Source organism: Hippichthys cyanospilos, chromosome 16 (assembly GCF_059441005.1).
Source record: "Hippichthys cyanospilos isolate Australia breed blue-spotted pipefish chromosome 16, RoL_Hcya_1.0, whole genome shotgun sequence".
NCBI lineage: Eukaryota > Metazoa > Chordata > Actinopteri > Syngnathiformes > Syngnathidae > Hippichthys > Hippichthys cyanospilos.
Window position 1 is genome coordinate 18,129,411 of NC_142384.1, and position 24,967 is coordinate 18,154,377.

The 24,967-nt window shown below is 49.0% G+C and overlaps 1 protein-coding gene across 1 annotated transcript in view; it reads left to right on the top strand.

Moving 5' to 3' along the window:
- The window catches only part of grin2ca (glutamate receptor, ionotropic, N-methyl D-aspartate 2Ca), a 36,313-nt gene extending 14,332 nt beyond the window's left edge, over positions 1 to 21,981 (top strand). Inside the window, exons 3-13 of the mRNA XM_088437437.1 lie at positions 7,282 to 7,886; positions 9,915 to 10,029; positions 12,598 to 12,809; positions 14,860 to 15,028; positions 16,101 to 16,254; positions 16,603 to 16,728; positions 16,837 to 17,066; positions 17,635 to 17,795; positions 17,865 to 18,052; positions 18,561 to 18,793; positions 19,608 to 21,981. Coding sequence (XP_088293563.1) covers positions 7,282 to 7,886; positions 9,915 to 10,029; positions 12,598 to 12,809; positions 14,860 to 15,028; positions 16,101 to 16,254; positions 16,603 to 16,728; positions 16,837 to 17,066; positions 17,635 to 17,795; positions 17,865 to 18,052; positions 18,561 to 18,793; positions 19,608 to 21,149 — 3,735 coding nt within the window. The 3' untranslated portion in view covers positions 21,150 to 21,981. The remainder of the gene's footprint in view (positions 1 to 7,281; positions 7,887 to 9,914; positions 10,030 to 12,597; positions 12,810 to 14,859; positions 15,029 to 16,100; positions 16,255 to 16,602; positions 16,729 to 16,836; positions 17,067 to 17,634; positions 17,796 to 17,864; positions 18,053 to 18,560; positions 18,794 to 19,607) is intronic.
- Positions 21,982 to 24,967: the final 2,986 nt, after the last annotated feature.

Here is a 24,967-nt window from a genome sequence, read left to right on the forward strand (position 1 = left end):
AACTTTTCTCACCGACTTATCGCAAAGAAACCCCAAAATCGTCTTTTTTTTTTTTATGTCAACGCACGCTAAGACTCGGTCAAGGATAATTACAATCCTTAACACTGGATGAAACAACGGCTCATTATCGCCCGTCCGGTCCTTTGAGTGCTAATTAGCTCCGTCAAAATGGACGTTAGACGCTGACAATCTGTCATCTGTACATGACTTTGCGTGTGAACGGACAGCTTCCGTTGACCTTTTGCGACCTTGGGGGCTAGTCCCAGAAATTTTTAGAAGATTCTGGAGGAAGATGACGCTTCGAAAAGGCGCAGCAAACTTGTTGACCGGATTGCACTCCAGCAATCATTGAAGTTTAAGTGGAAAAGGGAGGCGGCTCAATACCGGAGTCCACATATAATCCTTTCAAAATGGCTTCCGTGCGGCTAACGTTTCCAATCCTCGGGCAAACTCATGAATCCGTGTCAGGGGTGAAGTTTTACCATAAATAAACGACGGCGTTACCTCGACTTTTCCAAGTCTTATGACCCATCTCTTTTTTGGGAATATTATTCCCTATTACTCTTTCAGTTCAAGCCACAGTTGTCTTTTAAAGATCAGAAGAAAAGATGGGAAAGAAAAAGGATGGGATTCGAATTGGATTTTAACGGTGAAAGTCCGGATCCGCCGCTGTCCGCTCATCTTTCCTTAAGTATTAGTGATGTAGCGTGTCCCGCGTGAGGTGTACCAAAGACTTTTCGTTAGACGGGAAGGAAACGTATCATTTGTACTTCTTGGGGAGCGGAACAGCCGACACCCCTTCCCAATGTTTCTAGTTGCCTTTATTGATATTTGACGGCCTCAACGCGGCGCTATCTCGACTAGCGAATCGCATTCATTGTGCGTACAAGCCCATAACTTCATTCACTTGTACATCAAATGGCTTTTTTTCCGCCCGGCGAAACGAGCCGCCGGCGGCTCGGGCGTGGCGATTTGTCACGTTGTGGCGCCTTGTCATATTTACGATTCTAGCCGCAAATGATCTGGTGAATAATTAAGAGCGAAACACGGCGGCGGACTCGGGCGTCCGCTCCTTTCGCCGGTATTGGATTTGCTCCCATTTGCTTCACCCCGGCAGGACCCCGTCACGCACATTTGGACGCCGGCGTCCAACCGGAATGCTTCATTTTCACAGCGTGAGCCGGCGAGACGCTCCCTGCAAAAATACGATTAGCGCCGGGCCTCTTTTGCGCGGAATGGGAGAGCGAACGGCTTTGACATTGGCTCGACCTTGTCCTCGCGCCGGCCCCCGGGGGTGTCATGGCTCTCGGCCGCTAATGCCCGCCATTCCTCACCTCCCTTCTTAACGCCGCTCTTCCAGGTGCGACCCGGTCGGAATACATTAGCGCGCAAACAGGCGTATTAAGGAACGGGCTGGCTGCGACAAAAGGCGGCCGTTAAGATGAAATAGGAGCGCTCGGAGCTAATTAGCCAGAGAGCGATGCTAACTGCGGGCGTATACATCATGTGGGGAGATGTTAAAAGCTCCTAACAGGGTGGGAGTGCAGGTGTCATCTTTTGTTTTGGCTAATCGTCCGGCAGATGTGACAACAGAGGAACAAGACTCCAGTGATGATAGATATATACACGTATCTATTTGAATTAAAGTACAATAACGGTATTTCAAATACAGGGAACTAATTCAACATATACCCCATTAGCGGATGATAAATTTGACATGTTTTGACAAGCATCGAGATATTGATATTTCACACTCAATTCCCTTTAGAATGATGTACAATATATGGAGGTAGCTCAAATAGCTGAAGTTCTAGCAATTTGAATGTTGCCAAGTTGAAACTTTCAACGGTATCTGTTGTCTGCTGATGCCGTATCGTCAACACTTTACTTACAATTTGAACCTTTTGGCTACTGAGAAATGAAAGGAAAGAATTGAAGGAGGTTCCAGAAATCCCAAAATGAACATCTCTGTCGAAAATGCGTACTTTTGTCGCTCATTTTGTAACGTAAAACTAATCTTCGCGACATATGCCGTAGCGGGTCCGTACGTCGCGGCCAAAGAGCGGCAGCTGCGAGTCGGGCTTCGCAGGCGAGGACGGCGACGCGCCAATTCTCCTTTCTTCATTGCTCCGTTACTTTTTTTTTTCTTCCCATCGTGCTTTTAAGCCTCTTCAAGCCGACCGATATGAATCTTCGCTTTCCTTTAGCTATTTTTTTGGACGCGGTCCCGAGTCTATTAATAGAGCGACCTGAGTCATGGCAGTCACCTTCAGCCAAATTCGGGTGTTTGAGTGCAGGTAGGGACTCGGTATGGCCCATGTCAAGACTCGGTTCGGATCTCCGCAAACAGCCGTTTACCGTAATCGCCGCTTCGGCGCTCTGGCCTAAACCTCATCGGGTCGGCTAATCTCGCCGAGCCTCCTCTTATCCCGTCAGACTTTACCAAAGGGAGTCTTCAGACTAGATGTTGGGAGGTGGGCGCTGAAGAAGACGCCCGTCAGGCCCGTCGGAGTTGAAAGGAGAAACCTTCTCGTCAACGTTTTTGTCACTGTAAATGTAATCTGAGCACGGAGAAGCTAAGCTCTCCGCTCGATGGCTTTAATCTTCTTTAGGACTGCGGACTATTACTGTGAGCTTCTGTGGAAGTGCACCCTGCTGTACTGGACTATGGAATTATGCTCATAATCTAGCACATTCCACGCCTGCTACGGGGGGTGGGATTCCTGATGGCTTTGATTACAGTAGAAGAGTGGAAATTGACGTGGATGCCGTTTGAATTCGGCTGTTGGACGTCAGACTGGCTCTTGCGGACTTTTGAGACGTTTGACACTAGAATGCTTTGCTACGTATAAAGACCACCGGGGAGCCCGTCGGCAGGAAGCTTTTTAGCACGCGTCCCGAATGTGAACGGCTAATTTTGTCATGTAAAGAAGGAACACGGAGGGCCGAGCTGAGGTTGCAAAAGAGCTCACAAGAGCCGAGACGCTTTCTGCCCGACGGGCTCTCTGCTGCTTTTCAGAGGTAGAAAAGGCAAATGCTGGGCATTCGGGTGTTAAAGGTCAGCAAGCAGTTGAAATGTTTCTCCCGAGACCTCTAGAAGTCCTTTACAATGTATAATCGTCATACCAAAGTAATTAGGTGGTAGATCTATTACAGTTAAATGACCATATACTATTTATTTGCACACTTGTCGCTCCTGGTATAAAATGTGATCTTTTGTAGTTGCCTCAAACAAATTTAACGTAGTCGCGTTGCAGCGCCACGTAGAGTCGAAAAATTGCAGCCAGTCCCAGAAGGTTTGACCTAGAGCTACGGACATTTTCAGTACATGTAGCACATTAAGACCTACAAAAAAAGAGTCAGAGGAAGGCATATACTAGGATGTACACGACAAGCGTCATGAATTTTTGGAATTCTGACCGTTTTTGGCCTCCTTCTCCTAGACGGTTATCCCGATCAACTACAAATTTGGGGTGTTCCATTCTCAGACTTTGGATAACAACTGGGCCAAAAATCTTGAAGATCCAACAACATACAGTACATGATGGGGGCGGGCTTTCAAAATATGGCTTTGATCTTTCCTTTGTCACAAGTGGCAAAATGTTTTATAACTCACCTGGACAAGCTTCAAAAATCCCAAACAGTACAGATTGGGATCGTATCTCCCCAAAATGCATCTTTTCCTTCTGTACTATCCATTTTATGAGCTGTACTCCGGAGCGACCTATTGTCCGTAAAAGACGGTAATGGAAAAAGCAAAGGAGCTGCTGACGGAGCCCTCGAAGATCCCGAGCATTTTGAGCGGCCCGCGGCCATGCCCGGGGCGGTCCCGTTCCCTGCTATCAGTCAAGCGGGCGTTAACCGAGTCGGACTGACCGTGTGAGAAGCTTGGCTCTCTGACCCGTAGGGGTGATAAAGCGCATTGTGCGCTGCGGCGGCCACGCACGCGTGTACACCAGTCAGCCTCTCCTCGCTCTTCCTTTACATTGAAACATTTCACTGATAACCGAAATTAATTTTCTGTACTGGCACGCTTGGAAGATATAAATACGGCAGTTTTAATGAAGCAAAGATGAATGAAAAGCCAAGATAATGTTCCCATTTTCCAGTTTGCTGTAACTTTGAGGACATAAAAGAGCAATCTAATACAGTGGTACATTGACTTTTGGAAAGCGTCCCGTTACGCTCTGATTGGGCTCGAGAATAAAATATCGGGGGCTTGTTTTCATGTCCGAGATATCAACAGGCTTTCTTTAACCTTTTCCAATACTATGATAAGGACTGTACTTTTTTTCCAAATTAAGAGCAGATTATTTAGCAAATTACCATCAATTTCAGACTTTAAAACACCCGCTTTTTTTTTCTTGTCGCCCCGTGCGGTTTGTCTGCAGTTTTTACTCGCCGCCAGGGGGTAAATCTCCTAATAAACAAAGCGACAAGAGAAGACGCTATTGAGTTATTGATATTGAATTTGGACTGCCACTCGTCGTCACCAGGGAGCACTCTCCGCTACTGAACAAAACAAGGCATGTTACTTTTGTGTTGGTGCCGTATTCCAACAAGCCGAGTGTGTCGGCGTTATGTTAAAAATACGTCGGTGCAAGTCTTATTTCAGTCTGCGTTGAAGGCATGATGTTGCAGTAATAATGTCAATATTCTGATGTTAAAACCTGCAGCCTGCAAATTACAAAATGTTCTGCTTTAATTGTTGGTACATCAAATAATTCGGTGCAGCTAGTAGTCCATAAAAAATAGTCCATGCAAAATCCAGTATTGCAAATTCCTTTGACAGTACAGATGCACATTTTTACTAGTGAGGCAGTTTTCTAGCAGACGATGAAGAAATAAAACAGATGATGTGACATGATCTACACTTTGAGATCCCATTCCCAAACCTTTAAGTCCTTTTTTTTTTTTATCATCAAATTTAAGCAATGTCTTGCGTTGGTTAGCAGTTCATATTTTTTGAAAAACGATAGGAAGCCAGCGTAAACACAGAGACTGAGAAGATCAACGTAGCGCTTCTCCCATTCATCATTCCTGCCGGGATGCCTGCCCCTTGTTCGAAATGTGTTTTTGAAGGGGCATTTCTATTTGTAGAATTGATTTGATATACCGGAGTTAAGACCCCGGTCACGGATCCACTCAAACCGGCGAGTCAAGGTAGCGGCCCGTCGCGTACACCTTTATATACTCGGGAGACGCCGGTCTTCGCTCGGCGCTCGAACAGGAAGGAGAGGGAAATAAGGCATTTTTCCCAGGCCGGCGGGGCCCGGCTAAGCGGAGTGGAGAAAGCGGGTGGATTTAGCCGTGACGTCGAGACTCATAAGATGCTCATACATCACCGGGCGGCCTCTCAAGGACACGGCGGAGCCAGGCGGAACAAGATCGCAGACCCGCTCGCGGCCTCGTTGCGCTTGACCCCGGTTGTGAGAACCCCGCTCGCTAGAGCGCTTTTATTCCCCCGGGGAGGAGGAGGTCGAGATCGTTTTTACGACAATTCAAGAGATGCGAGGAAAGTCCCGCGCTAAACAGGCGGAAATGTGCTGGGAACCCTCGCGCAAATCCTTCCTTCATCGCAGCCATTCCAAAAGAAACGCGCCGCTTTGTTTTCGACCATAAATTATAGAAATGAACTACGTGCCGGAAGTTGCTCCTGGATCCTGCTGCACCGCATAAGTTGAATTACTTCTTGCAAATCTTTGTTAGATTACAACAAGTACTCTCCTGGACTTGACTGCTGCAGATACTTAAGTATTAAACCAATACTTAAGTACATTATGGATATTCATTTCCAGATACTTAAGTATTAAACCGATACTTAAGTACATTAAGGATATTCATTTCCAGATACTTAAGTATTAAACCGATACTTAAGTACATTAAGGATATTCATTTCCACATACTTAAGTATTAAACCGATACTTAAGTACATTAAGGATATTCATTTCCAGATACTTAAGTATTAAACCGATACTTAAGTACATTAAGGATATTCATTTCCACATACTTAAGTATTAATTTGATACTTGAGTAGCCGGGATTGAATGTCTGGGCTCTTCAAAAACGTGAAAATACGTCCCTGGCATCGGATGAGTTGATGAATAAGCAGCTGTTTTATTTTTTTAAGATTTTGTGAACTACTCAAGGTTTTGCTTCTGCGTCATCGCTTTTGGTGATCCTAATTTTGCGTAAAAAATGAAACATAATCGTCCTCCCCCAAGGTCGCGGATGCAAGATGGAGGCCTGCCACACAGATGGTCGCGTCCGCAAATATATGGATGTCACCTCGTGCTTGCCTGGAAAAAGCGGCACACGTGCTCGAGGTGATGAATGAGTCTGGAGCTCCAGGAGCACTTAGGCTCATCCGAATGGCCGAGAGTCACTTACAAGATGACGGAACAGAAATAGAGTGTTTATTTGGCCGGTTGATGAACAGCAAATGCATTAACTACTCAATGAATATTTCATCTGGGCCGCTGGTGGCCCGTAACAAAGTACAAATACTTCTGGACGCCACTAAAGCGGTTCTTTCACGTGTCAGCTGGAGTCTTTTTCTATCTTTGATAACGAGCGCGTCCCCAAATACGGTACGTAGCTCCCTGACATTTATTTGCCGGGGCCGCAAATACTTCTTAATACCACCAACGATTTATTGGAGTCGCGATGGAAATACAAAACAGATGCGGCCCTATGTGGCCTCACATTAGTCTAGTAGTCAAGGCCACACCAACTGAGACCGGGACATTATCCACATTATCAAGACGAGACTAAAATGGAGTTCAGAGCAAAACTGGGTGTGTCTGTGTGTATATTTATATATACTGTTTATAGTAGACCCGAAAAACCCGAGGAATGTTTTTTACGAAGAAAGTGCGCTACCCTGGTCTTGATCAAAAATCCCGAGTCCGCCGTCAGAGTTATTCATAAGAAAGACCGGAGACAAAGAACACAACCCGAGTCAAAAGCGGGGAAGGGTTTTCGTCGTTTCAGAACAAACCCTTCTAAAGGGATCTCCGCTCCTCAATCTGAGACAAAGGAATCCCCATTCGGGCCCGTTTCTTTTTTCGCTCAACCAATCGTGGGCCTTCCGCACGAGACGGTAGTCCCACCTTCAACACGTATCCGCATGCAGCCGCCACCCAAACAAACAATATTCTATCATCGGACCCGGGTTAGACGTTTTCCACCACAAAGAACGTATTGGAGCCCGAGGCGAGACGGGGACGCTCGGCCGGGCGAAGCGCCTATGTCGGCCCTTACGCGGTTTTCTCCCGGCAGGGCGAGGGCTCCAACTTCCTGCAGCTGGGCTCGTCCATCGAGCAGCAGATCAACGGCATGTTCAAGGTGATGGAGGAGTACAACTGGGACAATTTCGTGGTCATCACCAGCCTGTACCCGGGCTACGAGGCCTACGTGGATTACGCCAAGGCCTACATCGACACCAGCTACTTCATGTGGGAACTCCAGGACGTGCTGACCTTCGACATGTCGGCCGACGCCGCCAACGACATCCGGGCGCGCCGTCTGCTGCAGCAGATCGACGCCCAGGTGCTTCTGGTTTACTGCTCCCACGAGGAGGCCCAGTATCTCTTCGCCATGGCCGCCGAGGCCGGGCTGGTGGGACCCGGCTACATCTGGATTATTCCCAGCGTGGCGGTGGGCAACCCCGACGTGCCGCCGCCCGACAGCTTCCCCGTGGGTCTCATCGGCATCATCACCGACCGCTGGAGGATGAGCCTGAGGAAGCGCGTGCGCGACGGCGTGGCCATCGTGGTGAAGGGCGTGCAGAGCTACCGCAAGCGGAGGGGCTTCCTGCCCGAGGCGCGCAACGACTGCCACAATCCCGTCGAGGCCGCCGCCGCCGCCAACGACACGCTCTTCAGGTAAGCGGGAGATGCGGAAGCGGCGCGTTATGAAGCGCGAAGATTAGAAGCCGCGGGCCGGGGTCGCGTTACGCATCCGCTAGATCAAACGTTAACGGAATAAATTCAATATTTATCAATATGGCCGTTGGTGAACGGTAGCGGGGAATGACCCATTGGAATGCCCGTTAGGATGGAGTCTCTTCGCGCGCAGCCGGAGAGAGAGACGGAACCGATCGGTTTATGGGGGGCGGGAAAGGGTCGGGGAGGGATGGAGCCGATCGATGGACTCCGCCGGGGAAAGGCCGCCTTATTTGCCCGTACGTGCCGGTCGGGCCCACTCGCGCGATTTTTGTTCGCCCGCCTTTCTGACTACAGAAGAATAATCAGAATGATGACTAAAAGCGAACATTTTGAACATTTGGACTCGGACGAACATTCTGTCGGAATTCGGACTTTAAATGTCGACTTAAAAGTGAACATTCTGACTTAAGCTTGGATTCTGAGAAGTCAGAATTCTGACTTGAGAATCCGGAGAATAAAGTCCAAATTTCTGACGTTATTGTGAGAATCCTGACATGAAATTTACATTCCCGACATCTGAGAATACTCAGAACTTTGACTTTATTCCCAGATTTCTCACTTTAAAGGCAGAATTCTGAGAGAAAAGTTACAATTTTGCCAAGTTATTTTTTCTTCCTAACTGCCGCTAATCCTCCCACAAAATCCATAAATGTAGGATTTTTTTTTTTTTTTGCAATATTTCCTTTGGTCCATGAAAAAAATCCAAAAGGACGCATCGTTATGCCGGCCTTTGATTCCCGAGCAAAGGGAGCCGGCGGGCGCCATTTGAGCAGCTGCGCGCTGAAGGTCGAGCGCTTCTCACCGACAAAGCGCTTTTTTTGACTGCCGTCAAATACGGAGGAGCTTTCCGTTTTCTCGACGCCTTCCCGTCCGGATCCCGACGCGGTTAACCTGTCGATTGGATTAGAGCAGATTAGGCCACGGGAGGGAGGGGCTCTTGGCGGGAGCCCGCGCGCTTTCATCACCTCAGCCGGGGTGACGGCGGAGGTGCGGAGCCGCGCGGCGGGTCTGATACGGCGGATGGAAAAGTGATGAAAATAAGCTGTTGCCAAAGAGGTTGGTAAAACCTTTGGAATGCAATATGCAAAGGCGCACCGGATTATGTCGTGTCACCAAAATCATGTAAATCATAAAGTCATTAACCCCCGGGTCAAATTTGGACCCAACTCTGGGTTTTTGATTTGTGATATCTAATGACAAGCATACAAAAACACGCTAGCAGGCTAAAATGGATTGTCAAAACGTGACTACTTTCAATATGCCACCCTGCCGTCCTTTCTTATTGCTTGCAAACGAGAGAACGAGCGCTACACCCTGTAAGTTTCAAATTTAGCCCATGTCGGGCTCATTTACTGCCATTCAAAATTTGAAATATTGTCCGTTTTGGACAATTTGAAAAACCATGTTTTATCATGCATTTCCCACGATTTTTTTCCTTTAAATGGCGACTCGCAAACGGGGCGCAGTAAAATGTGTTGACACTCCAAATCCCCTTGGTGGTGCTAGCTGCCAACTTTGCAAGCCTTTGACTTCAATGATTGGCTTAGCCTGGACTCCCATAATACAAAAGTCCTCCAAAGTCAGATTACTCTAATAAATATTCCTATTTCGTTACATGTAAAAGTGTGCGACGTATAAAATTATCAAACATCCAGGTAATCCAGGAAAAATGAAATGCAACGTCATTCGTAAAAATGTCATGTAATGAAATGAGGTGGACTCATGCATGTCAAATCCGACAGTCGCATGTGCATAAATTGTTCATTTTTCCATGGCGTCCGGACCTCCCGATAAGGAAAAAGCTCGGTTCGGCGGGACGAAAGAAGCCAGCCGTGCCGTGGCCGATCTTGATCCCGACTGAGAGAAAGACGCCCGCGACGGCTCCCGCATACTAATGCAGACGCGTCTTGGTTTTTGGGTCGGTGACTTGACTCGCTCCGCGGGCTTTCTTGCGTCTTTTGGCAGGCACATGTTGAACATCAGCTGGGAGCACAACGACTTCTCCTTCAACGCTAACGGCTACCTGGTCAACCCGGCCATGAACATCATCTCTCTGGACCGAGAGAGACAGTGGGACAAGGTGAGGCGTTATGATCGTTAGAATGGTGCACCAACACAACAGTAACACGCCTGATTGTGCTTACTAGGGGAGAGCACCCCCTGATTGTAAGTAAAACAACAATTCAATCTCATCGTCAATACTTCCGTAGCATCTTCTTTTGTCTCCCTTTGTTTACCGGGAGATTGCCCCCTGGTGGCTACTAAATTTTACTTAAAAACTGCAGATCATCTGTGCTGGACTGTAAGCCGCAGGATTGTTATCTGATTGCGTTTACTGGTGTACTGGTGTTCTGGTGATTGCCCCCTGGTGGCTAGTTTAAAAAAAAAACTACAAGTAAACTGTATTGGACGATAAGCAGCTGCATTCTAAGCCTGAGAAAAACGTAGCGGCTTATAGTCCTAAAAATCCAGTTCCAAGATTTAACAGAAACTTTTTTTTTCAAAAAAAAAAAAAAAAGATTCCACCACTGCTCTTGATGTGACGTCACGCGGATTTCCGCCAGCGAACGAAGCGGCCCTCGACGGCTGCGCTCCGCGGCCGCTTGTCGGTCAACGTCGGCGTGTTAATTGCGGCATTTATTACCGGCATTTTACGAGCGGCTTTTAGTGGCCTTTAAATCCAGCCGCTGTCGGCGGCGGCGCCCCGAGCCACTCCAAAAAAAAAAAACTCCAATTTGCACCACGCGCCGCTGAACTTTCCCTCAACCGGCGAAAGATTTCACGCAGATTGTCAAGAAAAGGCAACGGCGCTTTCAGCCAGCGTTGGCCGGTCTCTCTCCGCCAGGCGGCGGCGAGGCTTATCTGTTCCGCCCGAGGGCCTTCTTAAATCTCCCGGCCCGCCGTCCGTTTTGCCTTTTGATGCTCTTTTTCCGAACTTATTTTCACAATTCTTCCTCGCGATCACCTTTTCTTAACTTATCTGAGAGATTACGTTCCAGGTAGACTAGAGCCGTTTTGAAATTCCATCGGACTGGATTGAACGGCGCAAAGGTAAATATCGCGGGCCGTGCGCAGAAAATTGCGTGTTTGCGCGTTTCGTACCCGCCGTCTCTTTGAGATTTCTCTTCATCCAGCCGGTGGAGAGTTTCCGTCCTGTTCCCGTCTTGCCGAAGAAAAAAAGTAATTAAATGGTCAAATGAAGTCTGCGACATTCATCACGCTGACATCTTATTCAGCGGGAAACTAAACGTGACGGCGTTTGCATATGTGGGGATTGCTTTTGTGCAGGGCTTCTCAAACTGCGGTCCTCGGCCCGAAAAATCTTGAGTAACAAATGATTTTTGATTCAAATGATTGATAATGTTTTTTATTTAAATACGTTTACACCATGGGAGTCCAGGCTAAGCCAATCATCAAAGTCATTCGAAGGCTTGCGAATGTCATAAGTTTGACGCTAGCGCCACCCGGCGGTTTTGGGGTGTCGACACAAAGATTTCTACTGCGCCCCGTTCTCAAGTTGCTTTTGAAAGCATGTATGCAAAAATGGAGGGAAATGCATGATAAAACACAGTTTTCAATTTGTCCAACATTTCCAATTTTGAATGGCAGTAAATGAGCCCGACACGGGCCGAATAGGACACCAACGGGGTGTACCTCTCGACCTCTCGTTTGCAAGCATTTTGAAATGGCGGCAGCATGGCGTGTTGAAAGTCGTCATGTTTTGACAATCTACGCAATTTTTTAGCCTCCCTCCCACTGTGTTTCGTATGCCTTTCCTTTCACACATAAAAAACATCAAAAAGCCCCAGTCGGGGTTAACTTGCATTTGGAGAATAGAAAAATAAAAGAAAGCTCTGGATTCAGCTTTCAATCCTGCCCCTTAATTATGCATCGGGCGCCCCAACGAGCTAACTGCTTGTTGCGCGGCCCGTAAAACTGCGGCGTCCTCATCCGAAATCAATTTCCTCTCAAGTGTCCGCAAACTGCGGCCAGGTCCTGACGCGCAAACCTTGCAAGGATGAGCGATAACGGCGGCGGCGGCGGCGGCGAGAGGGGAAAAATTGGGGACGGCCGCATTAAGATGGGAGATTGTGATAAAGCCGCGCGTTATGCGGGCGCTTCCTCAGCGCTTTCGCCCGGAGAAGCTCTCTTCCCATGCCGCTTTATTTGGGCCGCAAAAAGCAACGCCGCGCGCATTTATTGCCTCTTTAACTCTTTGGATGCGGCCCTCCCCGAAGGATGCTTATTTTTATATGCTGCCCGCGTTCGGGACGGATGGAAAAATATACAAGTCATCTCATTTAATCGCATGTACCCAATCAATTGCTGTATTTTCTGCACCATATGAAAGATGGCCGGGACCCAGTATTGCTCCAACCAGAAGGACTACCTCTGGACAGAAAGCGGACTATCCCAGGCCGGTTGGGGAAATCGAGCGAACCCGCTTCAACCCGCTTAATGGATTCTTTTTCGTTTTGTTGAAACCCCACCCCCTGCTTGAGAAACAAATGGAACTTTTTCTGTGCTGAGTCGATTGTTGGAAGTCAGATTGTGTTCCATCTCCAGTTTGTTTTCTTTTATCGATAACTCTGACGGCAGGGTTTGGAACGGGGTCCATAAATGTCATTGGATCTCGTCGGGGTTTCAGGTGGGAACCTACGAGATGAGCATCCTGCAGATGAGGTACCCGGTGTGGCCCCGTTACGGCTCCTACCTGGAGCCCGTGTCGGACTACAGGCACCTGACGGTGGCCACCCTGGAGGAGCGCCCCTTTGTCATCGTGGAGGCCGTGGACCCGCTGACCGGAACCTGCGTCAGCAACACCGTGCCGTGCCGACGCCAATCCAACAAGACCGAAGTGTAAGTGGGCCCGCGCCTCAAAACAAATTCACAAAATACCCTTGTCTATATCCGGCGCAGCTGAAAACAAATGACAAGGGAGTATTCTTTATTAATGGATTACAGCCAGTCCCCACTTTTTGCGAGACTGAACCTTACCGTTCGCAACAAAAATCGCATTTGCCGTGGCAAAAAACATCGACGCCGGTTCTTAAATGGCACATCTGAGATTTTAAAACAGTTTTTGAAAGCATCACCAAATCCTGAATTCCTTGATTGGAACAGAACATTTTTCTTTTCAAATGAAGAGCAAATCAATTGGCACATGAATCACTCTCTTGCTAAAATGTGTTTTTGTGGCCCTTTTTTGTTGTTTCAAACGGATGCGCATTTTAATCAGTGACACAAATTTCATGGTAGTATGTGTATCATTCAAAAATGTAGGAACCTTGGGCACAAGCTAATAAATATCTTCAAACGGAAGATGAATAGCAGCCTTTTCACCAATTAGCGTCCCGACAAGACTAGTTTGGACACCACTGATGTCAACAAATACATTAGTTGTCGTGGCACCTTGTCTTTTTCTTTTCATGAGCGGCCGTGTCGAATCTCATTTTTAATCCATGCCGCGGGAAAAATGGAGGCTGGGCTGTAAATGGCCCACGAGCTGCACTTTGCGCACCCCTTATCCAAACTGTCCAAAAAGGATACGGCGTCCAAGCCGACGTGACGCCGGTGTAAAACCCGGCAACGGAATATTCGCAATGTTATTTTGGACTGTATTTGTCGCGGAAGGGGTTCCAACTCTTCAAGCAGAGACTTTGTATCAAACGGGAAAAAAAAGCGCGGGGGAATACATTTTTTCATGACGGCTGAACAATTTTAGGAAGTTTGGTTACACGCTGATCAGCAAACTCAAACGGAAGACAAATTCCCCAGATGGGAACGTGTTCTACAGACGGCTAATGAGCGTCCCGGCGAGAACGCGGCTCGGATTCGCCGCTAGCGTTCCGCTGCGCCGGCGCGCCCGTCCCAATTGATTTCTTATGATACGGGAACTCGCCATCGGGTGCGAGACGAAGAGCCTCGTCGGCCGCCGTTGACGCCGGACCCGTCTGCCGGATCTAGCGTTCATGAACGCGGCTCTGACAAACAATCCCACAGCCCGGAGGACAAATTGCAGTTTTTTCGCAGCCTACATCTGCGCTAAAAAATGACAAATGCAAATGAGCCAAAATTGCTGCCAGTTTAGTTTGCCGTCATCCATCTGTCAAGTGCTTCAAATTTCCTAGCGATTGGACGAGTTCCATTTCGGCGGAAATGGCTGTTTCAATGCAAAATGGCCGACTTCCTGCTTTGTTTTTGTTTTGTTTCCTTCTTTTACAGGGTAAAGGGTACAGGGTTTTCCTGAATGTGGGTTAACTCTGATTTCCGCTTATAGGATTTTGGAATTGTTCACCTCAAACCACAGGTAGGGTTCAAAACCAGTTTTTTAAAGTAGGAGGGTTTAAGTTAGGGTTAGGGTTTCGAGGCAGGCTTGTAAAGCAGACGGGATGCAGGGTTTCTAGTCAGGTTTAGGGTTCTGAAATCGGGTTTCCAATAAAGTCGGGGTTTCAAATGAAAGTTTCAAGTCTGTGTCAGGGTTCTGAAATAGGGTTGCAAGACAGGGTCAGGCTTTTAAAGAAGGATATCAAGACAGGATTATCGTGCTGAAGTAGGGATTCTAGTCAGTTTTAGGGTTCTGAAATCTGGATTTAAAATAAAGTCAGGGTTTTGAGTTTCATGTTTCATGTCAAATTAGGGTATTTAAGTAGAGTTTGACGCCGGCATCTGGTTTTTGGAAGTAGGGCTCTAAAGCAGGGTTAGGCTTTTCTATGAAAATGCGCATCGGTCATCTAATGAAGGTGATAAAAGACGGAGCGGATCCGGAGCAGCAGAGGTCAATACTTGACACGCCCGGCACGTGCCGCAATCAATCGTTGGCAAAGTAAAGATTTCCCCCCCGCCCGTAACGAGCGCTGTTCATCACGACTGACGCCGAGGGTTTTTTTTTTTTTGTCTTTTTCTCCAGCATCGTGGGCCACACGGAGCCGTACACCAAATTGTGCTGCAAGGGCTTCTGCATCGACATCCTGAAGAAGCTCTCGCGAAACATCAAGTTCTCCTACGACCTCTACTTGGTCACCAACGGGAAGCACGGAAAACTCGTGCGCGGCATCTGGAACGGCATGATCGGAGAAGTGAGCCTACGCAAACCGCACGTGGAGTCAAAGCTCTGCTTTTATCTAAGGAAACTCCTCAACCACTTTCAACATAGTTCCTTGGCAGTTGCATGATACAAGGTTGTGGCAAATCACTCTTTTTGTCTAAATGAAGCATGACTTAAGCGGAATTGCTTAGATTGCAAGGATTGGTGAAGTAAACCAGCGCAAACCATACATGGCATCAAAGCTCTGCTTTTATCTAAGGAAACTCCTCAACCGATTTCAACATAGTTCCATGGCCTAAACATGACACAAGGTGGTGGCAAAGCACTCCTGTTGTCCAAATGAAGTTAACAGAGGTCACGTGTTTGCATAAGTGTTCACCCCCTCAAAACTGGAGATGCGGTTATGTTCCGACTCGACCAATCGCGTTCGAGCTCAAGTTAAATTGAGGTAGGCACACTTCTGCAATCATTTCAAGGCCAACAGAGGTCATGTGTTTGCACAAGCGTGCACAGCCTCTTAGCTGAGGAGGTGCTCGTGTTCCAACTTAACCAATCTCATTCAAACTCAAGTTTAATTGAAATCAGCGCAAAGCCGCAATCATTTCAAAGGCCGGCAGAGGTCATTCATTCTCCACTGAGGACGCAGATGCGTTCCGGCTGAACCAATCACATTGGAGTTCGATTGAGGTTGCCGCACACCTGCGATCGTTTCAAGGGCCTCTCATTAACCTCGAATCAATTTTAGACAAAAGATTTATGGACTTTCGCGGATCGTTTTATGGTCCTCTATCCTTTACCATTTAAAATTTTAATTAGGATCAAGCATCCTGCATCCTTTGACAAAGATTTCTGTCAAGAGGAAGCATTTCTTGTCATATTATCTCAGATGCTTCATGTAAGCGAGACAAAAGGACCTTCTGCTACAACCTGCCAAACCTTGCCGTGGATTAGAGATTAAACGCCGCTTTGCAATGCGAAGGTTCAAATGTAAAACTTGGAGGATTGTGAGGAACCATCAGGACCACGACGGGTCCCCTTGTAGGATGACATCATTCACATCGAGCGGACATCGGTGTGTTTTTTTTTTTCTCTCTCTCTCGCAGGTGTTCTACAAGCGTGCCGACATGGCCATCGGCTCGCTCACCATCAACGAAGAACGCTCCGAGATCATCGACTTCTCGGTGCCCTTCGTGGAGACGGGCATCAGCGTCATGGTTGCCAGGAGTAACGGCACCGTCTCGCCGTCTGCCTTCTTAGGTCGGGAATTTTTTTGAATCGCCGGATATCCCCAAACATACGACGCGCCGGTGTATAGGACGCACACTTAATTTTTGAGTCAAATTCTGGTATTTTCTCTAATATAAGACACACCAACAGCGCAAGTTGATTTTCTGATGAATATATTCCCGTGCGTGAACAAGGACGGACTCGGACGTTGGCTCGGTCTGCTCGTTTCTTTCGTTGAAAATAATGCCATTTCAACATAAGCCGCTGCTAGCCTCGATAGGCACAGCCAACTATATTTATATTTTTTTGTAGTAGTATAGTGCTGTATATTTGCCTCAATATTTGCTCAGCGAGTGTGGCTTTCGTGTGCACCTGCAGAGCCGTACAGTCCGGCCGTGTGGGTGATGATGTTCGTCATGTGTCTGACGGTGGTGGCCATTACGGTCTTCGTCTTTGAATACTGCAGCCCTGTGGGCTACAACCGCAGCCTGGTGACGGCGAAAGGTTTCTACCACCGATTCTTTGCTTGCGAATTATTTATTCTTTGAGATGCCGCTGGAGGGAGCCAGCCAGCATCCCGCCGACAGTCACAAAAGGTCGTGTTGCCCGCAGATCCCGGGGGTCCCACCTTCACCATCGGCAAGTCGGTGTGGCTGCTGTGGGGGATCGTCTTCAACAACTCCGTGCCCATCGAGAACCCCAAAGGGACCACCAGCAAGATCATGGTGCTCGTGTGGGCTTTCTTCGCCGTCATCTTCCTGGCTTCCTACACGGCCAACCTGGCCGCCTTCATGATCCAGGAGCAGTACATCGACACGGTTTCCGGCCTGAGCGACAAAAAGGTAGCGCGCCAGTTGCTTGAGCTATCCAGCAGTTTCTAGTCTTCGTTATGAATCCTATGATGTTATGCATGCGCCAACTTCAAAATATACCTTACCTTCTCCATTTATTGGTTAGAGTAGCCCGAGTTACAAAACGTCGCCGCGCTAAAGGATTTTGGGGGCGCACACGCAGCAATCAACATGTGATAGTAGTGTGTATGCGTGTGTGTGTGTGTGAGTACTATACTTGCAGTTCGTACAGTGGCTGCTCCAACCATCCATAGACCACTCTGGCCTGCAGTGAGGTCACGATGCCCCCTTTCTTCCTGCGCTCTTCGCTTTCATGATTCAAACAAGGCTATACTGCTGAATAAATGCCCTGTAGTACAATAAGAGCAAATATGGGATCATTTTGTGTTATTAACTGTTCTTTAACCCAGGCAAAAATTCCATTCCGTATTTTTATCCAAATCGAATTTTCAGCAGGCTATCGGAAGAGCAATCTTTTGGCTAGCCGCAGCCCCTCGTTTCACTCCTTTTTGCAAGCTTGAAAAGTGTCTTTCAAGCCCTCGTTTGTTCCACCTTGCAGTTCCAGAAGCCTCAGGAGCAGTACCCTCCGTTCCGCTTTGGCACGGTGCCCAACGGCAGCACGGAGCGCAACATCCGCAGCAACTACCCCGAGATGCACTCGCACATGGTCAAGTACAACCAGAAGGGGGTGGAGGACGCCCTCAACAGCCTCAAGACCGGGTGGGTGTCAGTCCGCCTCCCTCCGCAAATCCGGAGCGCCGCGGCCAACCGGACTCTTTTTTTCGGCAGGAAGCTGGACGCTTTCATCTACGACGCCGCCGTGCTCAACTACATGGCGGGAAAGGACGAGGGCTGCAAGCTGGTGACCATCGGCAGCGGCAAAGTCTTCGCCACCACCGGCTACGGCATCGCCCTGCAGAAGGAATCCAGATGGAAAAGGCCCATTGACCTGGCCCTGCTGCAGTTCCTGGCCGACGGTAAGATCCGCGTTCGGGAGGTTAGCTAAGCGACTCTTTTAGGCATGAACGAGCCGCCGCGTTTAAATTGACATGGAGGAGAATGCGATTTTGGAGATGAATTTTTCCAGCAGGGCCGATATGATGCCCGTTTGCAGGAGTGAGTAAACAAGCCACCTCTTTGAAGGTAACTGGGGCCAGTTATCTTTTCTATAAGACAAAAAAAAGTGTTTAAATTTTTACCATTTTTGTTTTTGAAGTATGAAAAATGATGATTTTAAACTGATGATCTCTTTATTTTTATTAAAGAATACTTTAGTGCTTTTGTTTGTTGAAGGGAGAGTCAATCAAACATCATCTTTGGAGCAATATGTTCGATGCGTCGCCAGTAATTTACAATTGTGGTTGTTGTGGTTGCAGAATCTGAATTAGGCAGCAAAACACCCCTTTTTTTCTTGTATCCATTTTGCCACTAGCCGTCGACTAAAAATGACATCACAGTTGCTCAGGCACGGCATGTGTGTGGCAGGCGACACCCAGAAGCTGCAGACGGTGTGGCTGACGGGGATCTGCCGCAACGAGAAGAAGGAGGTGATGAGCAGCAAGCTGGACATCGACAACATGGCGGGCGTCTTCTACATGCTGCTGGTGGCCATGGGCCTCAGCCTGCTGGTCTTCGCCTGGGAGCATTTGCTCTACTGGAAGCTGCGGCACTCGTTGCGCAAGTCCCAGCGCCTGGACTTCCTGCTGGCCATCAGCAGGGTACGTCTGCGGCCTGACTTAGTAAACTTTTCCGCTGAAAAAAATTGCCTGTTTGGATGGGCTCGGGCTTGAAAGCAGCTCCGGATCTTTGGGCATACGAACTTGTTGCGAGGCGGTCCTTACGGTCTGCAAACAAACCGAATGGCGACATCCTGTAACAATCACGTTTCCAGATTTAGATAACGAGATTGACTCATTGTTGAATTTCTCACTTTGCGGGAAAACTGACTGTATGTACACAAGTCATTTTCTCAGCGTAGGCCCCCTTTCCTGTGGCAAATGAAATGTGTGATGAAGTCTTAGCTGCAGCTTTGTAAAGCGTCGCAGTGCACTTGATAGCGGGCCAACAAAACAAAACCGAGTGGAGTAAAGCCAGATGAAAGCAATGAAATAACTCGAACTGAAATATTGCGGGCGCTTGTGATCCGGCAGCACCTGCATTTAAATTGCCCTATTAACAGACGGACGCGTGTGCGCGTTTGCGTGAGTGTGCGAGGCGGCCGCCAGCTCGTAGGAGGAAGTGCAACCATCAGCACTTGACGCTGTTTTTCTGTCCTTTTCTGTGTCACTTTCACAGACGCTTCCAGAGCCCTTTGATTGTTTCGATAGCCCAATCCGACTGCTTTTTACACCACGTCGCGAAAAATCAAATCATTTACTCTGTCCCACTCGAGATGGTGAAATTGTCTCGCGGTGGAACGCGCGGATGCTTAGCGGTCCGGTCCACTCGAGTGGACGGGACTGGACCAAACGGGAAAGTTCCGGCCCTCGGCCTCCAAAGTGTCGTAAAGGTTGCGTGTCCGCGTGTGTGCAGGGCATCTACAGTTGCTTCAACGGCGTCGAGCAGACGGATCGCAACAACGCCATCCAGAATCCGGACGTCACCACCAACTACTCGCAGGCGAATATGCTAAAGATGCTCAAGACAGCCAAGGACATGGTGTCCTCCGCCCGGGTGGAGAATTCCCTGGACAGTGCCACCAAAACCCTGGAGAGCTGGAGCCGGCGGGGCGCGGCCGACAACGCCCGGGCGGGCCTGGCGTCCCGCGTGGGCGCCGCCGCGGAGGTCGCGCATTGCCGCCTGCCCTACATCGCCAGCATAACCGACAACCATTCGCCCTACCCGGTACGGAGTCGCACCCCCACCTTCCCCGTCCACTACGGGGACGCGGCCGCCCAGCCCCTCTTGGACAAGCCGCGGGTGGTCACCCGGCCCACGCCGCTGCGCTACACGCTCCCAGCCCGCAACAACCTATTGGAGCGGACTCTGCCCATCTCCAGCCTCAGCAGCCCCCACCTCGCCATGCCCGACGTGTCGCCCACCGCCCGGCCCCACCACGCCAACCGGCTCTACGCGGAGAACCCGGCGCGCCGCCCGGCGTCCCCGTTCATCACCTACCGAGAAATCCAGGTTCCCAACGTCTACGTGGAGCGTAAACCCCCGCTGAGGAGGAAGTTGAGTTACCCGCCCGACTGCGGGGGCCGCAGGAGGCGCAGCTACGTGTCGGAGGCCCCGGACCTGAGATCCAGGGCGGACTACGACGAGCCGCGGTCCTGCCTGGCTGAGCTCAGGGCCAACCAGCTGATGAAAAACCACGCCCCGGACGCCGTACACTACCCGAGCGCGGCCGTCAGCTGCAACTCCTGCATGAAGTCCTACCTGGAGCCCGAGATGGACGACGTACCCCTGCTGGGCAAGGACAAACTCAACCGCAGGGCCTCCTTCCTCAAAGCCACCTGGGGCAACGAACGCGTCCGGCAGGTGGACGAGACCAAGCCGTCCGCGTCCGCGTCGCCCCGCGCCGACGCGCCCGACCTGTTCCCGCGGGTGGTGGTGCCGGCCGACGCCAAGCCTTACAAGCTGTACGGCAGCCTGGGCCACAACCTCTCCTGCTACCCGCTGGCCGCCGAGCCCGCCTACTTGGACCCGGCCCACATGGGCTCGTACCCTTACAAGCAGAAACTGAAGTACGCCGACCCCACTCGGCTGCCCTCGTACCGGGAGGCCGTTCTGCAGAACCCCGCCGCTTTGCGCCGGTCCTCGTCCACCTTGGTGCACAGACACTACTCCACCTACCTGAACTCTTACTCGGACCCGCCGGTGTGCGCGGCGCCGCCGAGCCAGTTCTACGACGGCCCCCAAGACGTGTGCCACCTGTTCCCGTGCGCCGCCCACTGCCCGGAACGCGCCGCCGCCCGGCCCGCGGCCTACCAGAACAGCGCGTTCGGGGCCGAGCGGGACCAGACCGTCGCGGCGGCCCGGGAACGCCGGCAGGTGCTGGTGGCGCGCCGGGTGAACAGTCCCTTTGTGCCAAAACCCTGGGGGAGGGTCTCCAGCCTGGAGTCGGAGGTGTGAAGAAGCAAAGCGAAAAAAAACAAAAAACAAAAAGAACGTGAACACCGCCAGTGTATTTTGAGAGATCGCCTCTCGGTTCTCAGTGCAATAAAAACCCGAGACACTGACTGACGACTGGGCCGAACCAGGGACAAACTTCAAAAGCATTTAACAAGTTAACCGCTGTCATTTTTCAACGCGCATACAGTGGCACCTTGACTTACGAGCTCGCGTAGATTTTCCCCGTCGGGACAGGTATCAACACCCGGTATCTGTAGGGAGCGGATACCTGCCCTTATTTCAAGGTACTTCTGAACCGGGATTTGCAAATTCCATCAGTATAAAATTGCCCTTCATGAAATTTGAATGAAATTTGGAAATTGTCTCTCTTGAAAATTATGCCGGTTTGGGGGGAAAATCTTGTCCATCAAAAGTATTATTGGTATCGGTACTCGATATGAGTATCGGCGACTAATCGAGTCGAGTGCTTGTAACGTCCTGTTAAAAAGTGACATTGAACATCCCTGATATATCTGTAGTCTGTATTTATTTGTTGCTGTTTTCTAATTCTGCGCTTGGGAAGCGCTGCACACGGGCACACAATCGGCGCACAAATACTACTGCACGTGCAGAAACTTCAACTCGTAAGTTAAGGTACCATTGTGTATATACGTATATATAGGTATATAGATATATATGTAACTTACCATTTGTTAGACTTTTCTAAAATGATTTCAAGTCCAAATTTTTGCCATCACTACTATACTCTTGCGCTCACAAGGGTGCGCCCGTATATCAATGTGTATTTCCGATATTACACTACCCTTTAATAAACGACAAGGTCATTGCTCTGCCTCGTTTTCCGTGTCCGTATGTACACGCGAAGCAGTCTTTGGGTTTTGTTTTTCTCTCCCACGCGTCCCGCAAAGTTCCGAACGCGGCGGAACGCTTCCAATCTTGCCTCGTGTTGTTCGTAATGAGTATTCGGAAATTTTGAACTTGTCGCCGATCGCTTCCGCACCTTCGCGAACACCGGCGAAATGCAGAATTCCCAACGTTCGCCGCTTCCTGCGATGGGGGATTTAGTGAAACACTTTGAAATAGCTCAGAAGACCATCAAGCAGATATCGTCCCGATCACTGAGCGTTTACATTACTTCGAGGAAGCTCTAAAAGCTTTGAAACACAACATTGTGGGCGCGGATTCTCAAACTTACCTCAGTTTTTCTTGATCATATCAAGCCTTGGGATCTATAAATCCACATTTCTTGAAAAAAGTGTCAATAAAATCTAGAAAAACAGCTTCCAATTTAAGGCTACAAGATAAATACGTAGAAAAGCCTATGCTAATCTTGCCGATGCTATGCTAGCTTTCGCGTTGCAAAGCTTGATAGTACTGAGCTTTTGGGAGCTGCACGCGCCTCTCACCTTTTGCACTGTTAGCAAATGTTAGCATCTGGTTGTGGCTGTCCAATCGCAATTAGAAAGCTTGTCTTACCGCGGCCAATCATGACGAGCTAGAAGAAAAACGTAGAAAAGCCTATGCTAATCTTGCCGATGCTATGCTAGCTTTCGCTTTCTAGAGCTTGATAGTACTGAGCTTTTGGGAGCTGCACGCGCCTCTCACCTCTTGCACTGTTAGCAAATGTTAGCGCCTGGTTGTGGCTGTCCAATCGCAATCGGAAGGCTTGTCTTACCGCGGCCAATCTTGACGAGCTAGAAGAAAAATCGCTGCATTTTTTTGAAACGTTCCCCAGCGTGCCATACTAGCAGATGGACAGAGCTTTTAAGGCGGAAAAAGTTTGCCCTTAACTTTGAGTCTCGGACAGGTTTCCCTGCAGACAATGTGTTAATCATGTGTTTAATCAAATACCTGCTTGGCTCCATGTTGGCTCGCGTCCACCTTTACACCCGCCCACACACACACGGCGTGTGACTCATTAGCTGGCGAGCGGCGATGTGTGGGCCCCCAGCTCGCAGCTTTGACGCATCCTTGAAGTCTTCCGCGGGCTTGACAAGTCAAGCGTGCACGGACGCACAAGATGCTATGGAAGCTTTTCGCCGATGTTCCCCATCCTCCGTTTTCCGTCCGCCGTCACGTAGCGAGAACACTGCCGACGAGCGACAATGTCTTTCCGTACTTGACGTTTTTTGCCAATTCCAAACTAAGAAACTCATTTCCACTTTATGATTGAAATACTTTTTCAGGTCAGACTTAAACTTGTTCTTGCAAAATTTCATATAACATAACATTTTTATTCATACAAAAAAATATGCCTTGAATGCCTTTGTTCAGTTTTGATCTGGTTTAATGCTTTTTAATACCAAGATAGGAACAATATATCTTGCATTTCAAATGAATGAATTGCATTAGTGGCTCCTTTGCATAATGTTGGATGCCTTAATGTTTAAGCCTTAATCCAATTCAATACTCTTTCATCTCAAAAAAGTAACATTACAATCTTCATTTTCAAATGAAGAGCAAATGAATTGGAACATGAAGCGGCGTATTGACATATTGTATCATAGTGGCTCCGATGCAAAATGTTAGCCTTCATCGATGCACATTGCTATCAATAATGCAATTTCCCAGCAGATTCTTTTTTTGTGCTGTCTTTGGGAAAGAAAAAAAAAACATCGTTAAAAACTGGTCGGGGACCCCAGAACTAGCAGACGTTTTCATCCGTTCCACAAGGTAACCTTCGCTTGTCTCCGCCGTCCCCTTTCGTCACGGTGTCCTTAATTTCCCTTTCCCTTGTTAGCGTCCACAAGGGCGGCGAGAGCTTTAATGGCTTCCTCCCGTCCTCCTTGGTCCATCTCATCACCTCCACGCCACCAGAAGAGGACGCCCCCGTCATTACCGCGCAAATTCCCCCTCTCCTGCTAATGAGACGTTGGACAAATCAAGGTCAAGCGAGCCTGCGTCTTCTTGGAAATTGCCTCATTCTTACGTCATTATTCACAGGCTAAATTAAAAAGTCTAAAAAAAAGTCTCAAATAGACACTGGACGCCATTTTGGTTTGACGAGTCCATGTTCAGGTCTGGGTTCTTTTGAATATTTGCCCTAGCAGCAGGAAATTTGGTGGGTGCGTCTATTATGAGTCGGCCCACCGAAACATTTCTGTCATGCTCAAAAAAATGTTTAAAAATGTCCCACTTTAGTCAAAAAGACACAGGACGCCATTTTGGCTTGACTCATCCACGTTCAGGTGGTTTTCAGGCTTTCTTTGGATGTTAGCCTTTGCAGCATGGAATTTGGTGGGCCAAAAATGTGAAAAGGCGCGTGGACGCATTTGTCCTGCGTTGCGGGCATCTAATGGCCTCCGCCTTTGTTCCCGTTTGACTCGTTGCTGATCAACTTGTTCTTTTTGGCCCGTTACTCTTCATCAAGTCTTTTGTTGAGCGCGTGCCAAAGAACGGCGGCCATCTGTCAGGACGCGTCCGCCGGCGAAAAGACGACTATCGCAAATTCTCGTCTAGAAAGAAAAATGGAGCGCCACTTCAATCATTCATCCAAAACACATTCATGCTACCTTATGGCTGCACGAACGTCCATCGGCTCCTTCGCTGGATGCGGACGCGCTCGCTCGCTCGCTCGCGCGCTCGCTCGCAGGTGGGCCAGCTGCTGCAAAGCGCGGGAGGGGCGGGCGCATCCGATGCGCGTTTGCCTTTGCCAAGCGATTACCACGGGGGAGGCTGCCACACACACGCAAAATTGTTTATAATAGCAAATAACAGGTGGCTAGAAAGTCAGCAGATGATGCGGATCATGACGCGTCGCCGAGGATAACGATGATGAAGTCGGATTACGACGACGTGGCTCGTGACGACCACGTGGA